At 41.7% G+C, this 26274-nt stretch overlaps 1 protein-coding gene across 1 annotated transcript in view; it reads left to right on the top strand.

Annotated features, from left to right (window-relative positions):
- Nucleotides 1-23416, top strand: part of LOC129091267 (heparan sulfate glucosamine 3-O-sulfotransferase 3A1-like) — a 33277-nt gene extending 9861 nt beyond the window's left edge. The window contains exon 2 of the mRNA XM_054598825.1: nucleotides 20959-23416. Coding sequence (XP_054454800.1) covers nucleotides 20959-21580 — 622 coding nt within the window. The 3' untranslated portion in view covers nucleotides 21581-23416. The remainder of the gene's footprint in view (nucleotides 1-20958) is intronic.
- The last annotated feature ends 2858 nt before the right edge of the window (nucleotides 23417-26274 follow it).

Below are 26274 nucleotides of genomic sequence, written 5' to 3'. Positions count from 1 at the left end.
CACAGAGGAGTTCAGGGAAGCCACCCAGTAATTCAATTAATCTTAACCTGAACGCTGGTAATTGCTACAGTAACTATGTCTGACTGTACATTAGACAGGAGGGAGATTGCTGTCAGAGGAACATGTCCAGCTAATAGAAGCAGGAAGGAACATCCTCGCTGCTCTGGAGTTGCACAAAAGGGCTTCTCTCTTCTTCTTTCCTTTTTTTTTTTATCCTTTCTCCTAAAGATGAGGATTTGCATGTTAATGAGAGGAGCAGGGGAACAGATTTCCTCAGTTATGGACCAGCAACAGAGAAAGTGAGAGATGAATCATGGAGTAGGAAATTACGGATGCAAAATCCTGGAGAAGCTTTTCACTGCCCTAATAAGAAGACACTTTCTCACCATAAAATTCTGTAATCATCTGTGAAGAAAAGGTGAAGTCGTACATGTATTCCCTTTCTTGCCAAGAATAAGATGAGAAGATACATATAACTCTCATATATGTATCTTATATTTCACGTTACAGCCAGCAGCTTAGCTTAAGATCCAAGACCCAGAAATCAGGAAAGGTTTTATTGCCACGTCGGCTTGAATTGTGTTTTGGTGCATAGCGATAAATACAGCGCAGACGTCAAGAGACACAATATTACATTTAAAAATTACAATAGAGAATGTGAAAAAAGATGACATGAGATATGTACAAATCGATATATCTTTTTTTAAAGTGGAAAAGCTGTACTTTTTGTGCAGGAATGTGCAAAATGTTGAAGTATAAGGTACAATGGATGTGTAAAAATGAGGGTATTATGTGGGTTCATGTGCTTAACTATATTTCTTATTACTCCTTTAGTTCTTCTATGGATTAAAGAAGCTAGATAAAACCTGTATAAATCAATGAGCTTCAGCGGTGCTGGTTGGCAGATTTTCTTGCCTTTGGACAGAGCTACCAGTCCATTTCCAGTCTTAATGCTAAGCTAACATAATTGTGTCTTAGTTGTAGCTAAAATTTAAAGCTACAATCAGTAACTTTAATGAAAATAACGTTACGCCACATTTGATCAAACTGTCATTATATTCAGTAGTACACGAGACGGATATTCTGTAAGAGAATCAGACTTTTAGTGCTCCTAATGGCATTTGCAAGATTCCACCCCGCCAAAATAAAAGCAATCAATAAGAGCCGTGGAGTCTCTTAACGCTTAAGGCTAAAACTTGAAGGTACATGTTTTGCGCTCAGATGTTCAAAACAGAGCCAAAAGCCACATTTCCAGATTCTCCACGCTGCTTTTCATCAAACAAACACAGGTGTAGTCTTCATTGTCTTCAATGATCGAAGCAGCTCATTGTTTTTCGCTTCTTTTGTGTCCAGTCTTTTGTGTCCATTGAGCTCTACAACAAATGAGTTTTAGATTGTCAGAAATCCTTTGAACACACCCTGAGATATTGATCCCACTGTTTCCTGTAAGAGCACAACAGAGGTTTGAAGGTGTTAACCCCGAAGAGGAACAGGACTTCTTTATGGGCAGGTTTTATCTATCCTCTGGTTACTTGACACCCCGAGAACAGCGAGTAAATCAAGTTTACAGTAAAATCTATTTTTCTTACCCTCCTATGACACATTCTTCTTCCACTTTTATGTCTTCTCATCAGCTCCTGTTCTGCTTTCCTCCGAACATCATTTCCTTTCACTGAGTTTGAGCTGGAATCAGCCAATCATTTGTAAAAACTGAACCCTGTTGTGGCGAAATGACTGTAATGTAATGTAATGTGTCAATTCTTTATGTTTCATTTCTGCATTATTTCAGTCATTTGTGTTTACGCAGCTGGCGAGTTCTGGGTCAGCTCGGACCGAGGGGTGTAACAACATTGTGGAGCCTGTGGGACTTGACATGAACCCCGAGTCATTTTAACCGTCAAACATGTGGTGGGTTCTGGGGCTCATTATGTCATTATGTTGTCAGGGCGATTGTTTATTCTGACATTTACGTCTCACACATTCTCCCCTACAGTCACACCATCACTAGGAGCAGAAAGCAGGGTTATTTAGAGCCAACAGCATGGACAGATGTACGACATATAACATTCAAAGTCTTCTCTAACAGGACGGTTGCATGTTCTTCATCCACCGCAGCTCCCTCCTCCTCCGCCTCCTCAAACACATCAATTATTAATCCAGCCAATTAGCAGGGCTGCATTATTCACCAGGAAGCTGTGATCACATCCATTAACAGCTCTGCCTTGCCTCATTGTGGGTCTCCCATGCGGATTGCTCAGAGCCAACAGGCCCCCTTCATTGTGCGCATATTTGGCCACCAAATTGGGTTTTCCAGCACATTCATGTAGTGCTTCATGATTACTTTCTTTATCCCTTTTATGCAACTGCACATATACAAGTATGCCTGGAATAGTAATACTAGTTATACCTGTAGTGATGCTTTTATCATTCATCTGCCTTCTTTCTATGACAGAATGAGACTAAAGCTAAATTAAACGCAAAGAAAACGGGCACTCCCTTAATTTAAAGGTGAGGAACTGACCATAAACTGCAACATCTGTGGTTCGAGTCCAGTCAGGAAACTTTGTTGCATTCGCTGTCGTCTTTCTACTGTCTGTAACAGAGAGGCGGTGGACCACCATGGGATTATTTCAAAAAAAAAAAAATATGGTAGTCAACAGTAAAAGAGACAAATACTTTTTTTAATCCCATTTGAATTCTGCCATGAATTACACATATGATGTTTGTCAATTTAAAAGATTATTTTGCTCGTCAAGAAAGTTGGATTTTCTTGTATTACTGTTTAAGTAAGACTGTAAAATTCGTTATTAATTAGGAAGAAAAAATGTAGTTTGTACTGCCTGTGTGTTTCGTACCAAAATGTACTCACTTTTTTCGCTTCGCAACTGACAATAAAGAGTTGTTGGATAAAACAAATCAGGCATGAAACAGCCAAGTTCATTTTGGCATGCTGGCTAGTTTGATATCAGCCATGTTGGTGTTGTTGACGTACAATTTGCTTGACGAGAGATGATGTTACCACGACAACCTGACACTGTGACTTTATGGGACCATGACAAGAGTAAAATCTTTTTTTCATTTACTATAACTAAAAAACTAATTACTTAAACTGATATATTTTTTGTCAAAAGCCTATGAACAAAACTAAATCAAAGTCAGGTGCTAAATGAACACTTTACCGTTACTTACAAATGAAAAAATATATCTTTTATGTGTCCAATTACAGCTCTGAAGAGGAAGTAATATATCAGAGATCTCTACGAACAGAGCGCTGACCCTGATTGCTTGTCACTTCGATTTATGAAGCCTCAAATCTCTGAGCAAAATCACTTCCTGTTTTGCCAGCGTTTACCGGACGACCAGGCGGATGGCCTCGCATTTGATAAAAAGAGATTTATTTTCATTCGCTTATCTGCTTAATTGTCGTCCCCCAGGCCTCCCTGACGGCCGTAATTTCATTATACAAACAATTATGAGAAGTTTGATTAACACAAATGAGAGTTCAGGGCCCCCCCACTGGTTTACATGAGGTTCATATGCTTTTCTTCACATTAACTCAATGGCTCAGCCCTTGAACCGCACCCATTAATAACCACTCCCCATCACAATAGACAGTAGCAGATATTAATTATGGCTCCATTTATCGACAGTGAAATGTTGCTCCATTCCGATTAAAAAAACATCTCATAACATTGAAAGTTTCAGAGCGCCTCTTGTGTTTGGATCATCGTGCTGTAATTTAACATGCACTTCACACCTCGCTGGAATGAGCCCAATATGTGGCTGATTTAAAAAAATCCTTGCCTTCAACCAGATTCTCATTACGGCCATTGAGATGCAACCGTATTGATTCCGTTGTTTAGGATTCACCGCAAGCATTGATTTATCGGCCCTCCGAGGAGGCCGTGTGTAATTAGGCTCATGTTGTCGAGGGCTCACCCCGCTATCGCCTCAGCTGTAGAGCTCCTCATTGATGATTCTGGGCTTTGTCTGCTTTACCAAATGTTATGTGAGCGCTAATGGAGAGGCCTTAACACACACACACACACACACACACACACACACACACACATGCATGCTCAGACTCAGTGGCTGTCGTGGGCAGGTCTGTTTCTGACATACCATTTATTACATCATATTATTTTCCGCTCAGGCCAGCAGCAGCAGTGAATATTCTCTTTCACCGCCCTGTTTTTTGCTCTTATGTTCCTTCTCTCTCTTTCTTGTATCCAACTGGCTTTTAAACAGGGTCTGCAGTGGCAAGGCGTAAATCCAGCAGGAGGCACCCCGACCCCCTCACCCCCACCTCCTCCTCACCCACAAAGCTTTTACTTCTTGCATTCGAGTGCCAGTGCACTTTTCTAGCTCTCCCCGATGAACTCTTGGATGCACATTACAGCAATATAAAAAAAAGTCCCTTTAGAGGAGCTTTTTTGAGTCTCTAGGTGAACGTAGAAACACGCACGTGCAAGACAGACACACTCGTGTTTTGCACTCAACATATAACACACTCTGGCAGACAAATATGCGCTTTTTTTTCCACTGATGCAAGAGCTCGTTTAACTGTTGCTTCACCGCCATTTACTCCATAGGTTAACGGTTGCATTACAGGCGCGTAATGTAAATGCAAATGTGATTGAAAGTGGTTCATAATGGCCTCTGTTCAAATGTCATGAAAATGAATGGCACTAATATGAATTTCGTTTTGGTTTGCTTCTTTTTTCTCCTCGTCATTGTCTTTACGGCCTACTTATTATTTTTTTCTAATTGCGATTTGGGGCGGACCGTGTTTTATTCGTGCCGCAGCCCTCCATCTGTATGTGAGGCACATCCGTCATTCAAGCCTGGCAGAGTTTGACTCAATAACAGCGCACATATCCAGCCATTATCTCTCGGCGGAGTACTCCCTCAATGTTAATGTGTTTTCAGGACGATTACATCAATGTGAATTATTGAAAAATAACCCCTCTTCATAACATGAATCATCAAGCCCATGTCCCCTCACCCCTTGAACTCCTCATTTACCATCTCCGTGGCAACATGCTGGTGAACCGCCGACATGCCATCAAATGCGATCGGGATACGATGCCGGCTTAGTAATAAGATAGACAAGAATTAGAACATCCGTTATTGGACCGATACGAGCAAACAGCCGCATGGACCGTTCCTCTGTAATGCCGAACATAAATACGACGCAGACCTGCTCGTAAAAGAATGAAGTGCAACATCCCTCGTGGAGATAACTGTTAAGTTTATAGCTGTTTAAGAGTAAGAGCCTCTCAGTCAGTCGTCTAGCTCATCTCCAAGGATTTAAGAGTTTAACGCTGGAGGTAAAGTATCAAACGGAGGAAACCGTTCTGCAAAATGAATCTGGATATTATGGTAGTTTTGGTAAAATAACTGTGTTTTCATGGTGTTTCTCTTTCTTCGTTTCCGTCACTCAAGATTAGTGCTCAGCAATATGGTCGAAATCCTTGTTATTAATAAGGCTATTTTCTGATATCAATATATATCAAGATAAAGCCTCATGTATGCAACATCACATGTTGAATAATTAAACTGATGTTCAAAGGCTTGTATTATATGCACGCGACCAAATTCTTCATGTGTTAAAAAAAAGACTTTAAAAACGAGATGCATGCCATGTAACAGAAATGTTTCTGGTTCATTCTGACCGTGAATCTTTGTGACATGTCGCAAAGCTCCCTTTCTCCACGTGTTTCCTGTCTGTCTCTAAATGGGCACTACCAAAATAAAAGCAAAATTCCAAAAACAATTAGAACAAAAACAAGAAAACAGTATGAAAGTTGTAGATAAAGTTGAATCGGTTAGTCAATCGAGAGAAAATGTATCTGCAACAATTCATTCATAACTGATCAATCCATTAAAGGTCCAGGTGTAATCTAGCAGTGGGGCTGCAGATTCCAATCAGTCGAAATTTCACATTTGTGCCAAGCATGTAGGAGAACAACGAGTTGGCATCGCGGCACAAGAGAGTTGGTTTAGCACTGAGGATGTCAAGTGATTGTACAGCAGAAGTTGCATTTTATACTGGAGACCAAAACAAAGGTGTCTGTCGGGGTTTCCGACCACGGTCAGGAAGACGAAGTAGGTTGGTTTGTCCGCTCTGGGCTCCTGTAGAAACATGGTGATCTCCATGAAGATGATCGGCTCCATATGTAGAAATAAATGGCTCTGTCTAAGGTAACAAAGACACAACAATTCATATTTTCAGGTGATTATACAGGAGAGAAAACATACTTAGAACACCCTAAAGGCTACAGGCTGTGCACCTTTAAGAGGTCTTTCAAGAGAAAATTCTAAACCCTCGTTTCATGAGAGCGTAACAGGTATTTTCCACTATTTTCTGGAAGGTTGACACATAATAATAATATTGAATTATTGCACAGTTAAACACCCGGTGATATATAAATATATATATAAAAGAAAAGAAGACTGGTGCAGGAGTTTATTGAGTAGGAAGACAGTGGAGATTCACCTTGTTGCTGCACCAGCAGTTCCTGCTGTCTACACGGAGCACTAACCCTCTTATAAATCTGATGTTTCACATTAGGTTAACAAGACACATCATTTGCGTCGGTGGTTTGTGTCAGTTTTTTTGTCTCTGCGCTCAAACTCACTTTCCAGCTACAGCAGCACGGCTTCTTTTTTTTTTTGGCAGGGAGAAAAAAAAAAAAGAAAAGCTCCACTACACTATTCTCATTGTCCTAACCCCTCCGACAATGAGGCTCTGCCCTGTAATTACATTCTATTTCTAAAACCATCCGTCTCCGCTCGCAGAGAGCTGACAGCCGAAAACATTAGCACGTTGTCAGCGGCTTCTCAGAATGCCGCAGTTCTCCGTTACACTTCATATTATCTCGCTCCCTCAATCCGGCTTCCCAGATGGGGTTACCTCTCTGCAGCCCGCGGAGGAAGAGGAGGTGTTTTTTTCTGTTGCGCGGGGGCCTGTTTAGCTCAGCCGGCCTGCAATGGGGCCTCCTGGTTTTCTCACTGGGGGTCTGTTGAATTCTGGGTCACAGCCTGCAGCCTCCAGGCAAACCTCTGGCTCCGCTTTAGCCATTCTGTGTCGTTTTAACTCCACCGTGACACTTTTTTTCCACCTTTTTCTTCCGGCGACAACCTGCTCTCCTCACTGGCGCTTTGCTTTCAATCACTCTGTGAGCAACTGGTGCTGATAGCATGGCGACCTCGCACACCTCGGCATCACCTGTTTCGTTATGCACGGCACCGCTGCCCTCGGCAGAAACGAGCGGCACCAACTTCCATTTTCTTCTTCAGGCTATTTTATTTAATGGATAATGCAAGGGACGCAAAAAATGGAAAAATCTTGCTATCCGACCATGTCTTTAACCCCGACTCCTCTCTGCCTGCTTTCACAGAACTGCATTCATTCCCACCTCCACCGATGAGCATAAATCATTTCAGCCACTTGTTATTACCGAGCTTCTATTAATTCTGCAGGATGTTTAAGAAGACGCCAAAAAAAAAAGATGAAATCCTATAAAATATTTAAAGCTCCTACATGTGAGTAGACACTATCAGTGTCTCTCTCTCTCTGGCACCACAATCTAGGAAATACAAAAAAAAAGATAGAGCGAGCCTGTTTGTAATGAGTTTACGTTAAAAAGAGGCGATAAGAGGGAGCATTCATTCATGCTAATCTCTGCCCCTCTCTGCTTCCTCCCGCGGTGGCAGAGGGTGCGAGCTCCGCTGGTGTGCCCTGCTGTGGCTTGGCACCAAGACGAAGGGTAGAGCGATGTGGATGGTGCCAGGCGCTTTGTATTCTGAGCCTGGGAGTAAAAGGATGTAGGGAGGGAGAGAGAAAATGAAATAGGCAGTAGACGGAGAAGAAGAGAGCATGGAGACAGCGTAATCACTTTTACACTTCCCCGATACCGCTGTCCGCCTGACGCTCCACTCTTATCCCCCCTCTCCCAATATCTCACTATCTGCCTCCCCCCTTTGCTGTCTCTCAGCAGAAACTTGAGCTCCCTTGTTTTTTTGCATGTATTGAATATGTGCAGCACTGTTTTGCTATCTTGTTAACTTTTTTCTCTCCAGCTTTAGACTTCTTGTGCTCCTAAAAACTGTCAAATATTTGGCTCTCATTATGTTACAGCTATCGAGTTTCATATGGAAATGATGTTTTACGGCCTCTTGCCCTCTGCTGCTTACAGGTCCTGAGACTAAGTACTGTAGAGAAAAAAGGGAAAACTGTAATGCAATTCAACATGATGGTGGCTGAAACCGACACCGGCTCTCTGCCGCCGTGAGGCAGTCCACGGCGTCTGAGAGGAAAAATACAGCGATGTTCTGAGTTCACAGCGAGGAGATCTGCCAAGCTCCGTCTGCTGGCTGAGATACTACCTGACTAATTTTGGCTCCGATATACGGTTATGTTTGAACGGGACAATGACTCCCTTTCAGAAGTTGTTCTATTTTAGAAAAATCCCAGGCGGTTTACAGTCAGAGCTCTCAGAAGTACGCCAGCTAGAGGCTTTCAACCTGTCAAGTTCTCACTTTTATAGTTCTCGTGGTACAGAATGCTATGATTTTGAGTCCACTGTATGATTATGAGTGAATTTATATGCTTACCTGGGCTGTGGGTCTGAGATGGAAATATCGTTGTGAGATTAAAGCAGATTTGGGTTTTTGAGGATGACATCAGCTCCACAAGATTTCAGTCTTTTTGAAGTGTGCACAGACTAATATATGATGTAGCAGCAACACACACACACTCACACTCACACACACACACACACACACACACACACACACACACACACACACACACACAGTACAGTCATGCCACCACATCCTGCTCTTCCTCAGCCTTATTTAAATCCTCCTCGGCTAGATTGAATCTGCAAAATATATTGTGTTTTACCTCTGTCTTTACCTCTAGTTCAAAAAAGCTTGTTTAACATAAATGTATGCAACCTATCCTTATTAATAGCTCATATGATATCTTTCAAAATCTTACAAATGCTCATTTGCAGAGGGTTTTCCTTAGAATGTCCATTAACAGTCCTTTCAAAATAAAATTCCGTTTGCACAGGAAACAACATATTTAGGTTTAGGAAGAGAATTGAGTTTCGGTTAAAGTAAAGTAACTCTAAAGTATGGAAGGTCTCAAAAAGACAATTGGTCTCATACGGGACACAAACAGTTGCCTTCTGGGTAAAAGACCCACCTAGCCAGACCTTCTCGCTCATTATACTTCCTGGTTCACAATTGCATGGGTTACATGCAAATTCATTATGTAGGATATCTACAATTTACAGTGCATTACTTTTTGCAGGTATAGCTTCCAACAGTTTATGATAACAGCCTGAACATGCACAATTTTCTCCTGTTTCACGTCTTTGATACAAACCAATAGTCTTGGGGCTCTGGGCCACAGACAGCGTGGGGAAGTCAGAAAGTATTGAGAGACAAACTAACATTTTGCTGACAAAAGCAAATACTTGCAGCTTTATCTTTACTGTAAACGACACCCAACTGGGAGAACGCCTTAAATGCTCCTCCCTTTAGGTAACCCTGACTCTGATATTTTTACAGGAGCTCCCCACTGGATGCTCGTCCACCGTTCTGGTGAAACACAAGCCTTAGCGAGTCCTGCCGCCGTGCCTCTTACAGCATAATGGAAAACAGATGCAGCCCAAAAAACCCCACTGAGGGTTAAAAGAGACTCCGAATTTAAAATAAGCTGTGATTCATCGTTGCCCCCCCACCGTCTGTGTCAGGGTGTTTATAGCAGGATAGGTTAATGGAGCAACGTTTGATAAGGACACACGTCACTGACAGGATTAAATATGCAGGTTTTTAAAACCGTAATGAACAATGCTCTCGTTGCTCTTAACGCGTTTTCTTGATCACACTTTCGAGCTGCATTTTAGCGTTATCAAGAGTTTAACGACCAAAATGCTTTTTGTGTATATGAGAGGTGCTCTTGAATCTGCTCACGTTTCGTTGCACCGATGACTATAATGAAACGTTCATCTCTGATTTAACAGGACTGTTTAATAAGCCGCCTATCGGACTACGTATTAGATCACAGAAGAAGAAGAAGAAGAAGAGCTGATTAGAAAATATACATCACCATGTCGTCGTGGTGCTGTTCCTTGATTGAAGATCCCCAAATAAATCAATAAGGAGAACGATGAAAGTGAAGCACACCAACGTACACGATATGCAGAACATTTGGGAGTTTTTTATTCCAATAAAAAGAGAAAATGTCAAATGTTTTTTAGTGTTTTCTGGGCTGAAATGTCCAGGAATGCTAGTGCGAGTGTCTCAGTCTACAAAGAGAGAATGGGGAATGGATTGTCTTTTTGCCAGCCCATCATTTCGCGTTCGTAGAAGGATGTGAAACTGGGCTTTAGTTATCACACTTTAGCCCTCACTTTTTTTAAATCACAAGCCTTTATGTCTTTTTTTCCCCCCTGAGCTCTAATATTTGAGTCGTTGCTCTTCTCTACAGCAGTGGAAGGCACACATGCCGGCGGGATCTGTGCCAGCAGAAATGTGGCTCATAACAGATATGTGTTTAGCGACAGTCTATGTGGCATATTCAGCAGACTGAAATGTTTATATTGAATGTTTCGGCAGCTAGAAAATCACCATGGTAATGGTCCCAAAGACAAAAGCCCTAGCCTTTTGTCATGGGTAATTATCGCAGAGCAGTCCCCTCAAAGCCTTCCATTTGGCTCTGAACAATTTCACATTTAATTTTGCTCGCATGCATTTGACAGAGGGCTTTTTTTTGTATTCAAATCAGGCTTGAATGTAGAATTTAAATATCCATTGAAATGGTTTCTGTTCAAAGCAAGTGGCTCTTTTTTCTCTTTTTTCTCCTCAGATTATTTCAACGCTAGAAACTATAGAAAAAAAGGATAAGGAGGGCTTTAGAGAGACCACTTGGAATTTCCTAATGAAGCCACCTTCAGTGTGTAGGAGAACACTGAGGAAACAATACCTTGAAAATGAGCTTCAGTATTAAACTCCAAGTTAAAGGTGTCTTATCTCCCACAAGCTGTTGAGACCCTAAAAAACTGACTTGGCAGAAAGAAAAAATAGCATTGAGCTGCTGCCAAAGCCGATCCTGCTGAAGTGTCATCTCCACATGCTCTGCCTCAAACTCCATGTAACTCTGAACAAGTGGGTCAGAGAAATATGAAAAAGTAATGTGCTCACTGTGTCTGAGAATCCACCCAAAGATGCGATGACATTAGATACAACACAGAGCTGCTGTTATGGGTTGTATTAAGTGGTTTTAGTAATTGTAACGTGAATCACCAAATGCAAAATATAGCCTCATCTCTGCTGGCTCGTGTTCAGTTTGTGTGGGTTTTTTTCAGACTCTCCAGGCGATGATCAGAATCGGTTCTCAGCTAATTTGGACACGGGCTTTTACTTTCAACACGTTCTGCACCGGCCGTTGAAATGCATCTCGAGCGATCGCATGTCGGTGTAATTGCACCTATCCACGTGAAAAATCCAGGTGTAAAAGCACCAAAGAAGCACTGTGGACGGATTAAAATTCAATTGCTCAAACCACCCGGGGAGGTGTAAAATGGATCTATTTCTCCGAGCCACAAGCGTATTTTTATAACTCACTCAAATCGCTGTATCACCAACAATGTGACAGATAATTAGTGGTAAGTTTTAACTTGATCCGAGCAGAAAATTGAGGGGAAAATAAACATCCTCAGGCTACAGGAGACCTATATAGACTCAGAATCAGAGAATAAATGTTTTTTAATTATTCTTGCATACAGGGGAGCGTTACCTACTACACAGTTAATGTTGGTAGGAAATTTGTACGTAGCTCGACCTTTGTTTTTAAGCCAAACTGGCTTTAGTCGCTCTGTCCTCCACTTCAGACTGAAATATCTGAACAACCATAGGATGGCTTTCCATGTAATTTTGTCCTGACAGTTCATGTTCCCCAGAGGATGAAGCTTACAAGGTTGGTGATCCCTTTTTCGCCAGCTTCAGGTAGACATTCGTGGTTTTTGAGTGAAAAATCGGATGGATTGCAATATATTTTTGTATGGACGTTCATATTCCCCTCCGGATTAGGGATGCACCAAGTCCTGATACCTGGGCTTTGAGGATCAGCAAATACCAAGTACCTAACTGATGCCAGTGTGTAATTAATGAACTGTACCCATCACCGTTTGTGTGTAGGGAAACATTGAAAAACAAAATGTACCAACTAAATACATGGATATAAATTTACTGAATTGTTATTTATTAGGACAATGATATCCGATACCAGATTGGTATATTGTCACAGATTCGATATATGTTGGTTTAACATATTATATAGTAAATTTCCACCGAGTCAAATTCTTTGTTTGTGCGAACATACTTGGCAAAAACACATTTCTGATTTTCATACCCGATCCAGCTGTTTGAGTCAGTATTAGAACTCAGGATGTATTGCAATAACGTTGGTGATTCCCTAACTTTTTATCTGCGTCATCAGGTCAAAACTTAAATATGTTCATTGCTTCATGCACAAATGCCTGCTAAATCCTTGTGTTTACTGATAATTTAACAGACTTAGGTGGTGAACATCTCGTCAGAATTATGCTTTAAAAGCTACAGGGGGAATAAATATATACTCCTATAAAAAGCCAGTTGTAATGGGATATTTCTGTCTGCGCCTGTTTTCGTTCTTCTATTTTGGGTCTCTCTTTTCTCTCTCTGCCCCTCATCACTCTCACCCATCTCACCCACTCCACTCCACTCCACTCCACACCTCACCCCTCCTTGCCCTCTCTGCTGATATGCAGTCTGGATCTGCTCGTTCATGTCTAAAAAGGCCACAGACGGCTTGGATGCTTCCTGGAGCCTCTCTGCCTCCCTCCCTCGCTCTCCCACCGCGGTTAGAGAGGGTGAATAATTCACAAGCACGTTGCCATAAAGATAAAGCTTATTTTTCGACCCCTTATGTAATAAACCGGGGACTTCCACTCAGCACCAAGAAGAAAAAAAACAAAATGAGTATTCTGTTAAAAACGCTGCTGATAAATTTATAAGAACATACAGCAAAGCTAACTCTATAAATGTTTTACTAAATTGCATAGACGTTGTTGTATAGAAAGGGGGAGAAAAAGGGAGGGAAAACTCGATGCTCAGTGGTAAAACGAGTGTCCATCAGGGAGATTTATTTATACAAGAAAAAAACACGTTTTTACCAGTATATGGTACAATATTATTCTTGTTCTCCATTTACAATCAATTCATATAAGTCTGTTTATTTTTTTTTCTTTCCAGACATTATTTATGAGGACTCTAATATTTGAGTGTATGTGGAAAAAGCAGAATTTTTCCAAAGTGTAGCCAGACATTTCAACCGTGATGAATGACAATGGCAACAGGCCAGCACTATTTTTCAAATCGTGTTTGAAGCTAGAAAATTGTGTTTGAATGCTTTCATCAGCGAGAAGCCAATGTGACTGAATCTTGAAATAAGTGAGAATAGACAAAACCTCTTTGTCAGGCTTTGAAGCTTCTACTCTTGAGTTGTAGATTAACTTTCCGTTATTGTTTTTCCCTCCGTCTCGGTTTACGGGAGGACATCACGCTCTCTTCATCCTCCACAAAGCTTCCCACTTGTCTCTGTCTTCTAATGTCACTGGGAAATATTTAACAAAGTTGTTTTATTAATGACACTGAGGTTTAACTTTAAACAAGTTTTCCACTTCCAGTCTAATTTCCTGCTCTCCTGCCAGACGGAACCACCACACGCTTTTGGAAACCCATTCACATCCCCTTTCGTCTAATTTGAAACACACCCAATCATCAATCTGACAACGAATTTCCTGTTATTAAAAAAGCTGACATTTTCAGCGTTTTTCATCCGCAGTGACATTGTTATCTTATGTGTCCCCAGTGTCGTGTGAGGTTTCTTTTCCTTTCCTTCTTACCCTTTATCAAAACCATGTCGTTTCCCAGAGGAAAACAGTAGAACGCTGTCCTCCCTTGTTGTTTTCCAAGAATAGATGACTCTCTTATCTCGTAATTGTATGTCTCTCAAAATTGCTTCCTACCCCCTACAGTTCCCACGTACCAGTCTGATTTCACTCTATTCAGAGAGCCCACCTTGGATACATTTCTACTTAACTCAAAGTGCAAATTGCTTGAGAATTTGCTTTGGCTTCATTGATTAAAAATAACTAGTTTCCTAAAGCCGCCCTTTAAGAAGTCATTTGTTTTTTGGTTGTTGTCTTTTATAGCTTTTTAGGTCATTCTGTAGCTTCCTTGTGTATTCAAATCCAAACATTCACTTTCACTTCGACAAAAGTCTCACAATAACACAAACTAACTACCGATCTTGGCAGCGGTAGAGCAGCGACTCCAGTGTTCTACGAGGTAAAATTACTGTTTCTGTCTTGTAGCTTTGAACCGAGCATAAATAACATCTTCCTCGTCAATACGGCCGGTCTGATTGCAGGTTAAACCTATGAAAATATTCTAAATAGAGCATGCACTTATGTCCCAATTTCTTTTTAGGTGGCTAAACTACTTAAACTGAAGCCATTATGTCGTTCTCTCTAAAACAACCAGACTCCATAACCAAAACAAGTAATTTTAGCTTGCAGAGCTCTAGAGTATATATTCAAACCCACATCAAAAAAATCCAAACTTTTTACCTAAAACCCCATCTTCACCATTTCAAACATGTCTGTTGCTTCCCTATAACATTACTTATGACTTGAGAATCAATGGAAAGGAAAATGAAACAACGGCCAAGGCTGCATCAAAACCGTTTGAGTACACAAGATGCTTTTTAGATATTTCTTTGACAATGCCTTTATGTTTATTTTTTGGTTGTTTCTTGATTGGATTGGACCAATCAGCCACATATGAACCTAATCAAGCAAAAGTCCCCTACTTTGTCCTAATATGTAGCTTCATGAAAAGAAAAGTCAGAATTTAGTCAGAATTGATCAGTACGATGAAAACTAATGAGGCTCCCATGAGAAATGTGAGGTTTTTGCTCTGAAACATGGCTCTCTACTCATGTACCAAGTGCAGCTGAGAGCGTGCAAGCTTTCATTACCATCAAATGCAACAACAGGTGATTTCAATGATTCAACCAGGGAGGAAAATCCCAACATGTTAATGAAATCCTGCACTGTCTGTCCCTGATTTTGTTTAACTGTCCTAACAGAAAAGCCAAGATACTCGTTTCTCTCAATGAAACTGTGCGATTCAGACGGCAGTGATCTTGTGTAGCCATGTTGGAGGAGTACTTAACTGTCCAGGAGAGGAAAGGGGGGGGAGGATTTAGAGCTATAAAGTGCAGGTGTGCGGGCAAAGTGCATGAGAATCCAGTGGAGAGGGGAAAGAAATGGTCAGGTTGGCTGATCCTGGAGGGCTGAGACTGTCAGGGTCATAAAACGGTCGATTATCCAGGCTGGAACCAACGACTGCTGCTGGGGAGCTCACACCTGTAATCCCAGCATTAGGAATGGGATCTATTGCCATCCAGCCTCAGATGATGATGTGGAGGCCACATTGCACTGGCCACCCTTAAAACATGTGATTCATACAAAGGGAGGTGAATTAGCAAACATGTTATTTGGTCATTCATTAGTGTTTTTCATGGGAATCCCAGAGTAATGTGCTGCTAACTGGCATCATCCCACTGTGTGTGCAGCAGCAGGGCAGTAAAAGCCCAAAGCTCAGAGGAGTGGGCTTTATACCTCACCGCGCAGCAGCCATTACTCTAAATCACCCCCCTTCCTCCTCCCCCTCCTCGTCTCTCTTTGACCTCCGCTAGCATCCACTGACCTGAAAAATACCGGGTGAGTCCAAGCCACCAAGAGCGGCGCTGCCCTCCGCCTCGCCTGCAAACAGCAAATATTGAGCCAATTACAAGATTATTATCTGGTGGTGGTGGCAGGGGGAACACTGTGGGAGTGTAGTTATGGCTGCCAGGGCTCCCTGCTGGAAGAGGAAAAATGAATCAAAGGCTTGCGGGGGTGGGGGGCGGGGGGGGAGAAGTGGACAGCACTCATGCCCACTTGCCTCCATGTCTTTACAACTCCCGTCAATTGACAGACATTGGCCCGGATCCAAGCCGCTTTTCTAAAAGGCTCCGGGATAACACCAGGAAACGCTGAGACCGCTCAGAGCTGATCACTTGTTAGCTTTCTACTTCTCCCTAATTCATATGTCATGTTGTCATATTATGCGTGCACCCGGTTTACAGTAAATAAGACCTTATGGCGCAGTCAGACTTTTTTCTTTTGGGCATTTATATAACAGGCAGCCATGAGTCACAGCCTGTACATGAGGGCAGAGTTCAGTTAGTTTGCGAGTGAAATTCAGTTCAGTAGGGAAGCGAAGGCAGTGATGCGTTTGGTTCCTTTATTCCAAAGTGGTTGCTTTATAGACGAGCCTACAAAGGACACATTGAGTGATGTGCTGCGCGTTACTGTGTACATTGGATTTGTTTTTTTTTAATAGGGAATAGAGCTGCCTGAGTGAATCCTGGCATCCTTCTCTAGCTAGTTAGTTCCATATGAGATGGAATGACGTACAATTACAACATGTGTTATGTTCTGTCATGTACACAAGCTGTTTGTTATGTTCTAAACTTCTTCGTCACCCTAGATTTTCTTTCCTGCTTCTTTCTCTCTCCAATGCTTATATGCGTGCCAAAGCAGTGAATTTGATTCAAAGGCAGGCCGGGGTTCATGTTCCGTGTTTCATGTTCCGTGTTTCTTATTTGGGTTTTTGGGTTCTGTGTCTTGTTTCATGAGTGGACCCCGCTGCCTGTGTTTCATGCCTCAGTGTGCTCGGGGAGTCGTATTTTAGCAGCACGATGAAGACATCAAAAGCTGGAATCTGGAGCTGCAGTAAATATCAAGTGCTTGGACAGTTTGTCATCTGTTACATCAGCTACCCTGCCAATAAAGTTTCATTAGAACGCGCTGCATGCGTCTCCTGCAGAATGGAAAGAAATACCCCAGTGTGGTTGACTTACTGTAGATCTGTTAAAAAGGGTTTCTTGCTCCTTTGTCCAACTGAAACTATAAAGTGGAGAATTTAAGTTCTTTACCTCTAAAACATTGGTGTGCCTCGGTCACGGAAAAATCAATAAATAATAAAAAACGCCTAAAATAGACTGGTTTCCAACTCAAATTTCTCGATTAGCTTTAAAAGCCTTAAATGTTTGGACCCAATCCAAAACAAGCCCTTTCTAAAAATCTACCCGAATGTTACATGCATGAATATATTTATGAACAATGAGACAAAAAAAACAAAAACCTGAGTATAGTCGGACCAGATCCACATAGATCCAAGGACAACTGCCTGATTAGACTGACTTGGGTCCTGGCTCAGGTCATAGATACTAGAAACCACATGGACTTTAATTTACCTCTTCTATCAATTTTAACCAGTATCATTGTAGATAATATTTCTTTGAGTTTTTGACTTTTCGTTGGATAAAATGAACAATGTGAAGACATCAACTTGGTTCCCAAGAACTCGCTATTAGCACACATTTTTGCAACACTTTTTTTAAAGGGGAAGTGTGCCGCATTCACACATCAAAGTCTGTTTACAGATCTTTAGAAGTACCATTGCATAATTGAAATGAGCTATGCTAAGTCTGCTAAATTGCCTCAAGTAACTTGAAACTACAAGTTTGAAAATGAGAAAATCAGCAAGTGTTGAGGGCACGCTTCATCTCTTCCTTCAGGCTAAAGGCTGGAGGCAACATTAGCTGAAACTAACATTACCCAAATCTCTGGAGGAGGAGAAGAAGAGGAAGAACGAGTGGAAGAAAAATGCATTATATCTTTTTTTATTGCAAATCGAATAACGTTGTAGAAGTGCAATGATAAATTGTAAGCATACTCGCTTTAAAAATTAAACAATGCGTCTAGAATAAATAATAACGTTTAATAATTAGTTGCATGCATAAATGTTTAGATTTGATTTGCCTAAGAAACAGAACCAAATTACTTTTCATCAGCATCTGTTTCCTCAGGCGGCATTCCACAGATGAACTGAATAACTATAAAATTTGCATCAACCTGGATACATGAGCGAGTTTATGACTTATGACTGTGCTTGGACTTCCAAACATGTCCGTCTTCATGTTGCACACCACACCGCATACCTCACTGACCCTGAAAGTCGCCCCAGAGTGCCCTCGCACCAACACACCACCGCCGTGAGTGCATGGACCACAGAACAAGCTCGACGCACGCCATCAAATATGGATGCTTTCCTTTTTAGTACGGGGCTCATTTCTTTTTCCATAAAACAATAATGTTTCTCTTTTGCATCAGGAAGTTGCGGCGCTGCAACGGGCTGTTTCAGAAGTGTAGCAGATCCCAAATCAGCATTCTGCCGATATCGTCGAGTAGACGCTCAGAAGACTTCCTGTCCCTTATCGATAATTAGTCTCTGTGTTCTTTGTTATCGGCGTGTCAGCTTAGAGGCCATTGCGGTCTCAGGTGGCATTGGGTTTGTTTTAAAGCACCATTACACAGCCTCTCTCTGGGCTCCTGGGGGCGACGGGGCAGAGCTAATGCGAGAGGAAGGGAGCCTTGTCCATGTTGCTCTTTACACGGCTGCAGGAGAGGAGGCAGATACTGAGAGGACTCTGGAGGTCAGCCGATGGTCAATGTTGCAGGCGGATGTCGGGACATCGGTGCACCTGTGTTGCGGTTCTTGCATTTATCGACCGCTTCCTGCAGGTTCCCCCTCTTGTGCTGACCTCCTGATCCGTTCCTCGCAGAGCAGATCCACTCAGCCACATAGCGTGGATGTGTTTTGACATTGGCCTGAAGGTATTGACTTATGGCTTTTAGATCTGTTTCACTTCACATGTTGAGCTCAACCGGCAGCTGTTTTTAGAGCCACAAGGAAAACTGATCACCTCAGTAATCGTGACTCTTCAGCAGTTTGGAACTCCTCCTCTGACATGGTTCTATTGTCATAACTGGACTGATTTTATTCCATATCATCAACTAAAAAGAGGACAACAGAGTGTTGACTGAGGAAAAGAGAATGTCCTCAAAGTGTAACTTGTTCCAGCAAATGCTTAAATTCAAGTGACAAGGATCTTTAGCGAGTCATAAATAAAGTTGTTTAGAGCAACAACGTTCGTAGAAGGTTGAGGTCCAGGTCATTAGATGGCTCAAAAAAACTTTTGTTTGTAATATGGGATATGATTGGTTGCTTCCCATTTTCTAATGTCAATGTTGGTTTGTTTTTACCAAGATAACAATTGTTCCCAAGTCATTTTTGTACCTCACCAAACCTGGCGACAATAGATAAAAAATATGCTTATAAGTCTCATTCTAGAAGGCAATTAAAAACTATGTATTTTGTTGTCTACTTTGGACCAGCCATCACGCTCATCATGACAGCCGGTGTCTTCTATAAATGCGCCCTGTTTGTGTAAAGCTTCTCCTCCGCAAACATGTCAGTGCCCTCTGTCTCATTCCATTCTGTGTATGTTAAACGGAGCATGATTGTTTACCAGCCTCGTTCTGCAAAGACGGGGAAAAAAACCCGGTGCCCATCACATCAGCAAGAGTCACTCGGCGGCTAGAAGGAAGAGGCTGTGCTTTTGATCGTGCTTGTCACCACATGGTCCTCTGAACAACAGACTGAAGTGTTGAGCAGTCTTTATTTTTCTTTTCAGAGGACCTCCCTCCTTTAGGGGTCTCAGTAAGTTCTGTCACGGCTGGCAAACTGTGTCTACCCTGGGAGCAGCCTGGGCCACTTTGTCAGCGCCAGTCCTGGATTTTAAGCAGCAGCAGCAGCCAAGCAGATGAATAATTAACGGCTGCATTCTGTACTTTGGTGAATTTTAAAGCTGTATTCTGCAGAGGCTCTAAATGGCAGAGGGAGGGCGCGTTAATCATTCATGGGGCTGCTTTTACCCGCTTTGCTTAAGGTCACAGTCCCGAAAGGCAGCTGGGCAGAAGGAAAGTAGAGAAAGAGGAGTGGAAGGAGAAGGGTGGCGTGGTCCGAGTGGATCAGCTGGTTTCCTGTCTTCTTTTGGGAGTTTGTGGCTGAAAGGACTCAAGCACCCATGAGGAGATTTTTCCCAGTTAATCTTATAACTAGAGTTGGTCTGATACAAGTATCTGAAATGTTTATGTTAATACATTTGTTTGAAGGAGATGTTATGTCTTGAACTTTACTGTACTCATCATAAGGATGTGAACTCATTTAAAATACCAATTTATGACCATAGTTAATGAATGTGGAGCTGTTTATAACACCTACAAACAGCAAATCATGCTTTAAATAAATAAAATGTTTAACCACAAGGACGTTTCTCACCATCCGCCAGAGGGGACATCGCAATGCTGAAATACCTTTGTGATGTTCCTGCACCATTTGTTGCAACAAGTGAAAGACAGGAAGGAGATCCATTATGCTGGGGGGGGCTTTCGGCTCAAATATCAATATTTTATAAGCAGCGCTACCATATGGGTATAGAGATTAACGTTCTTCTTTTCGCGCCATATGAGAGTGCAGAATACAGCCTTTCAGAATGGACCCCGGGGAGTCCCCTCCTCGATTTCATAAACCCTCGGGCTACATTAAGGAACACTTGAGGTAGCATCTGCATACCGTCACGGCAAGAACGTCTTTAACATCCGGAGCACGGTGCTGCGCCAAAAGCTGCAAATCAACATTTGGTCACAGCTCTTGGCAGCTAATTAGGCTCAAAGACACCTGATAGAGATGAAATAAATAAACCACTGCAAAAGGTTTCCAGTGTTATTCTTGATTGATTGGATTCAGCGTTTTTTGACGACATAGCTGTCAAGTTGTAATGTTTTTTGTAATAAGATCTGCGACAGTCGCTCCGCGTGGTTCAGTCAGTGCAGGTCAAACAAATATCTCACTTCCTTTTTTTCTGTTTTCTCCTTTCAGAGAGCTGATGCCCAAGACTCTGGAGGGCCAGATCACCATGGAGAAAACCCCCAGCTACTTTGTGACCAGAGAGGCTCCAGCCAGGATCGCCGCCATGTCCCGGGACACCAAGCTGATCGTGGTGGTGAGGGACCCCGTCACCAGGGCCATCTCGGACTACACGCAGACGCTGTCCAAGAAGCCCGACATTCCCTCTTTCGAGAGCCTCACCTTCAAAAACAGGACTACGGGGCTCATCGACACCTCGTGGAGCGCCGTCCAGATCGGCATCTACGCCAAGCACCTGGACAACTGGCTGCAGTACTTCCCCATGGAGCAGATCCTGTTTGTGAGCGGCGAGCGGCTGATCAGCGACCCGGCCGGAGAGCTGGGCCGCGTGCAGGACTTCCTGGGGCTCAAGAGGATCATCACGGACAAACACTTTTACTTCAACCAGACCAAGGGTTTCCCGTGCCTCAAGAAGGCCGAGGGCAGCAGCAAGCCCCACTGCCTGGGCAAAACCAAAGGGAGGACCCATCCGAACATTGACCCCGAGGTGGTGCAGAGGCTACGGGACTTCTACAGGCCCTTCAACATGAAGTTCTACCAGATGACAGGGCGCTTCTTTGGCTGGGATGACTGAATATGTGTTTTCACTGAGGACTGTGAGAGATACTGTAGCGGAGTATTAGGAGCACTCTACGGGGGAAATAATAATATTTCAATAAAAAAAGTCATAATCTTACAAGTATTAAGTCTAACTTTACAAAAAAAGTTGTAAGGTTCAAAGACGGAATTTGTAAAATTTATGAAAAATAAGAAGAATATATTTTGTGAATAACCCAAAACTTACTTTGTACAAATCGTGTTTTGGCGAGCAAAAATATTTATAGTATTTATGGAGAGTAAGGCAACGCTAAAACAGGCACATCTAATCTAACCAAGCCTATATAGTTATTTAATTTTGGTTGTTGTTGAAAACATAACTTTTTAGTATAAAAGTTCTAACTTATTTTATATTATATTGTTATTATTCTTACTCATTCATACATTGTTAGACTTCATCTAGTCAAATATAAGACTAAATTAAAGTATTTAATAGTGTTTTTAAATGTACAACATAGTTCACATAATATATAAATATATATTCAAGAATATAATATTCAAGAATATATTGCAAATTTCCCCACTGCGGGACTAATAAAGGATTATCTTAACTTATCTTATAACAACCAAAATGTTACAGTAAGTATTCTTAAAATATCTTTAAATATTTTTTGCCAAATTATCTGACATTTTCTCAAATATATGTGATTTTTTTTCAACTATTTCCTCAAAATATTATGACTTTAATTGTGTATTTTTCCCCCCTAACAGTGTTCCTAGTACTCCGTCCTCAGCACTAACTCTAAGCAATATGTGTCGGTTAGAGGAGAGACAGGCTTTCAGATATGCAATATTTCACTGTTACTTCTTTCATCGTCAGAGCTGCCTCTAATCCACAATCATGGAGATATTTTTCTTCTAAAAAAATATTGAGTTCTCGAAGGATTTGCATCATATCTCCCTGCACTATCTGAAGTTTTTTTGTTATTCAGTTTGGAGTCCTTGGCTGTGACCCAGAAATATAGTATGCAGTGCTTCTTTAAGAAGATGGGTGAAATCACATTTTGTCCAGGGGCTTTTGATAAAAGCTCTAAAGTAATGCCATATTTTAATCATTCATAGCTGCTTTCAAATTTGAGAATTTTTCTAGCAAAAAAAAAAGAATATGAAAATATATGTATTTTTGAAATGTATTTATTCAAGAAGTAAACAAGCAGTATGTATGTATGTATGTTGAATAACACCTCAGAGATTATTCGTTCTTTTATTATTATGCTTCCCATGCCTTTAGAGTTTTGTTTGTTTTATACTAAGAACATGTTATCCTCATTTTAAGTTCAGGTCATCCGTTCTAATATATATATGTGGGAACGCTCGTCTCCACTTCGCTTTCAGTGCCAGAGCTGTGAGTTTGTTATTTCGAGGGTCGTTTGCCAACCTTCAGCTAACCAAGTTACAGGCAAAGACAGCACTCACTGTTATTCAAGCAGCAGCGACTCCTTCCCAAACTGTGACTCAAATTTCCTCAACATGCCTCCTTGTGAATTGAATACACTTGATGTCACTGGCCTTCCTCCCCTCGAGGCGATGTGTGCGTGGAAGTGTTTTTAAACCCGCGGAGCACGAGAACAATGGCCGAGTTGTGTTCCCTAATTTCCGTCTACTTGTGTGTGAGCCACTTTCTGAAAGCAGATGTGCCTCAAAAGACTCGAAGCCATGTTGTGTTTTGGTGTGAGCATCAGAGAAGAACCTAATATAGATTTTTCTTGAGGGGGGGTTATATTACCAATCTAATTGTGCTGTTCTGACTGTTGTTTTCTTAAGATGTTGGAATTTTTAAGGCACTCCTTGAATAAAAAAAAATATATGTAAATATTTGATTCATACTGGCCTTTAAATATATATTTTTTTATTTTTCATGGAAATGTTTTCACACCTCAAAAATGCATGCATGCAGTGTAATAATATGATATAATATCAACAAAGTAAGGGAGTCATTACAAAATAAGAAGATAACGTAAAAGAAGTAAAACTGAAATAAACAAAGAAGATATTCAGATATTAAACTACGTAAGCTAGGGAGACAATGTTATTCATTTTGTATTCATGTTAATCAAACTCCACGTCAACGGTTCTGCATGACTTAAATTAGGCACGGTCAAACTTTTTTAATTGGGGCGAATCAACACAAAATATCGGTCATATCAGAGTCACCAGAAATGAAACCAGAAAATCCCATTTGCAATAACAGTTTTCTATGAAAATAACAATTTAACGTTGGATATTACAGTATTTATTGGTGTTCCCACATATTACAAAAAGTATTTCTGTATCTGCTGCTCTGAAATTTACTTTAAATTAATTAAATAAACTTTTTGACTGTTGGTTTCTGTTCATGGCCTCAACGGCCGTCTTAAAGATTACAATGCAAATGTGAATTTAAGACACCATCTGTAAATCTAATATTAAGATGTAACAAACAGAGCAGGCAGAAATGGTAAAATATTGGTTTCTGTGCCAAGAGGTTAAGACAGAGATAATTCCCTTTAATTTAGATGACATTAAACTAGGATGTGTAATGGACATACAGTGTAATTTATTAGAAATATGCTCAAGCCATATTCTCTTCTCACCTAAAAACCACCAGCAGTTTGGTTACCAAGGGTTCAATCGACGGATCATAACATGGGTTTTTGCGCAGAAACAGTTTTGTACATTGACATCAAATAAAGTTTTATTCAAACAATATGGAAGTTTCACTCGAAATGTTAAAGAGTAAAAGACAGAAAGGCTCTGAATTATGAGGGAAGAAACAAAGAAATATGGACACGACAATTTGGACAACATGGTCTGTTTTTCTAGTGACGTTCCATTTTATTTCATCAGTGGTGAAGACTACAGTTTAGCACATTATGTAAAATACTACTCGAGCAATATTAAAACAAGCTCCCAATGGTTTATTTTATATCTTTTGGACAGCATTTGGCAAGTCGGATCATCAATCATGCTTATTCTGGTCATCTTTAGAGAAGATGTTTCCATTAACACATTAAAAAAACCTTCTTAAATGGTAGAAAAGCTTCTAAATATTAGAAGTGGTTGAAGTGCAGCTTCATAAGCAGGCTCTGTATATTTTGAACGTTTATTAATCAGACAAACAATGATCCTACTGAGCAATAAACAGTCACACCTCTTATGCATCACCTCGACCTCTTATATGATGATGGTTAAACTGACAGCTTGAAACAGCAAACACCTCTGTGACTGTACAGAATAACTGTATTCTTAATGTAATGCTGTGTGTATATAAACAGTGTATCAATCTCAGCTTCTTGCCTGAAGGGACCGGCTGTCATTTTCTCCCCCGTCTCCATCTTTCCCGCTGCACCTGTATGTTTTTCTTTGCTAAAGGAATCTCCCGGCCTTCTCCTCCCCGCAGCCTGACAGGCCCCTCGCTACGACGTGAGGAGGGAACCTGTTGAAAAGTCGTGGGGGAAGAAGGGAAACGGGAGGCTGAAGAAGTCCATTTGTTTACTTGTTGAATTTGCTTGTTTATTCTTCCTGAGTGGATCGGCGGGTGGGGGGGGGGGGTTTCTTCAGAGACGGTTCCTCACGGTAATAAACAGAGACAGTCTTCATCCTCCCGCTCAATCCTCTGAAGGGCAGCTAAGTATGAAAGGGAAAAATGGAAGGGCGACATCTGCTTCGGGACGGCGCACAGATCAGCCCTGTCAGAGAGCATTGGGCTCAGTATCAGTGTTACGGACCCATGAAGTCTGTCTATTGAAAAACAGCTGACCGCATGGGGTGGGGGTGAGCCGCTGAAGACAGGAATTTCTGGTAGCCTTGATAATCTCTTTGATCCACTCTTTCTTCTTATATTCCCCCTCTTTAATGCTTCTTCTGCTCATTCTATCAATACGGCATCACTCTCCCTCACATACACACACATACGTAGACGCCAGAGCACCTGTGTGGGGTCACCTGTGCACAATTAGCGTGCACCAGTCCCCCCCCCCACCTTTAAACTCTAACTAAGCCACCAAACCCACCACTCATCCAGACCCCCTTCTCCTTACACGCAACCCTGAGCCTGTTTTCAGACGTTACAGGAGCGTGGCAAGAGATGGGTGGGCTGTGCAATAACAACCCGCCAGCACTTTAAAAAAACAAAGTTCTAAGCGTGTGTGTGTGTGTGTGTGTGTGTGTTTTTTGCTTGCATGTGCATCACATAGGCCGTGTAAAATCATGGAGTGAGGAGATCAGAGAAGCTGCTTTTTGGAGGAGGAGGAGAAGAAGAAGGCAGCAGCGAGACACACCCTAGAATCATCGGTGCATCTTTTTCCTAAGTGCACACACTTATGTAGATGCATGCAGACGTGGCTCCACACTGTGTCGTACTCTGTGCATGTATGAAACAGCTTGCATACACACAAACACGGTCGCCACCCACTTGTGTGCCCCGCGGAGGGACATGGAGGGGATCAGACCTCTGTTTTCTCTGGATCCCCACAAGAGAAGCCTTTAATCCACGGCCAAGTCTGAGCAAATATCTCCGGCTGGCACGCTCCACACACAACCTTGAATCAAAACAGCCGAGGGGGTGACCGAGTCGCACTTTCAATTTCAAGTTTGCTATTTCTATCCAGGACTCTGTGTATCTATGATAGACATCAAAGCAGAATTTGTGCGTGTTATCTGGTGCGCTGTGGCCAGATGTGACCAAGAAGC

The sequence above is a fragment of the Anoplopoma fimbria genome, chromosome 5 (assembly GCF_027596085.1).
Source record: "Anoplopoma fimbria isolate UVic2021 breed Golden Eagle Sablefish chromosome 5, Afim_UVic_2022, whole genome shotgun sequence".
NCBI lineage: Eukaryota > Metazoa > Chordata > Actinopteri > Perciformes > Anoplopomatidae > Anoplopoma > Anoplopoma fimbria.
This window is presented reverse-complemented; position numbering and strand designations above follow the sequence as displayed.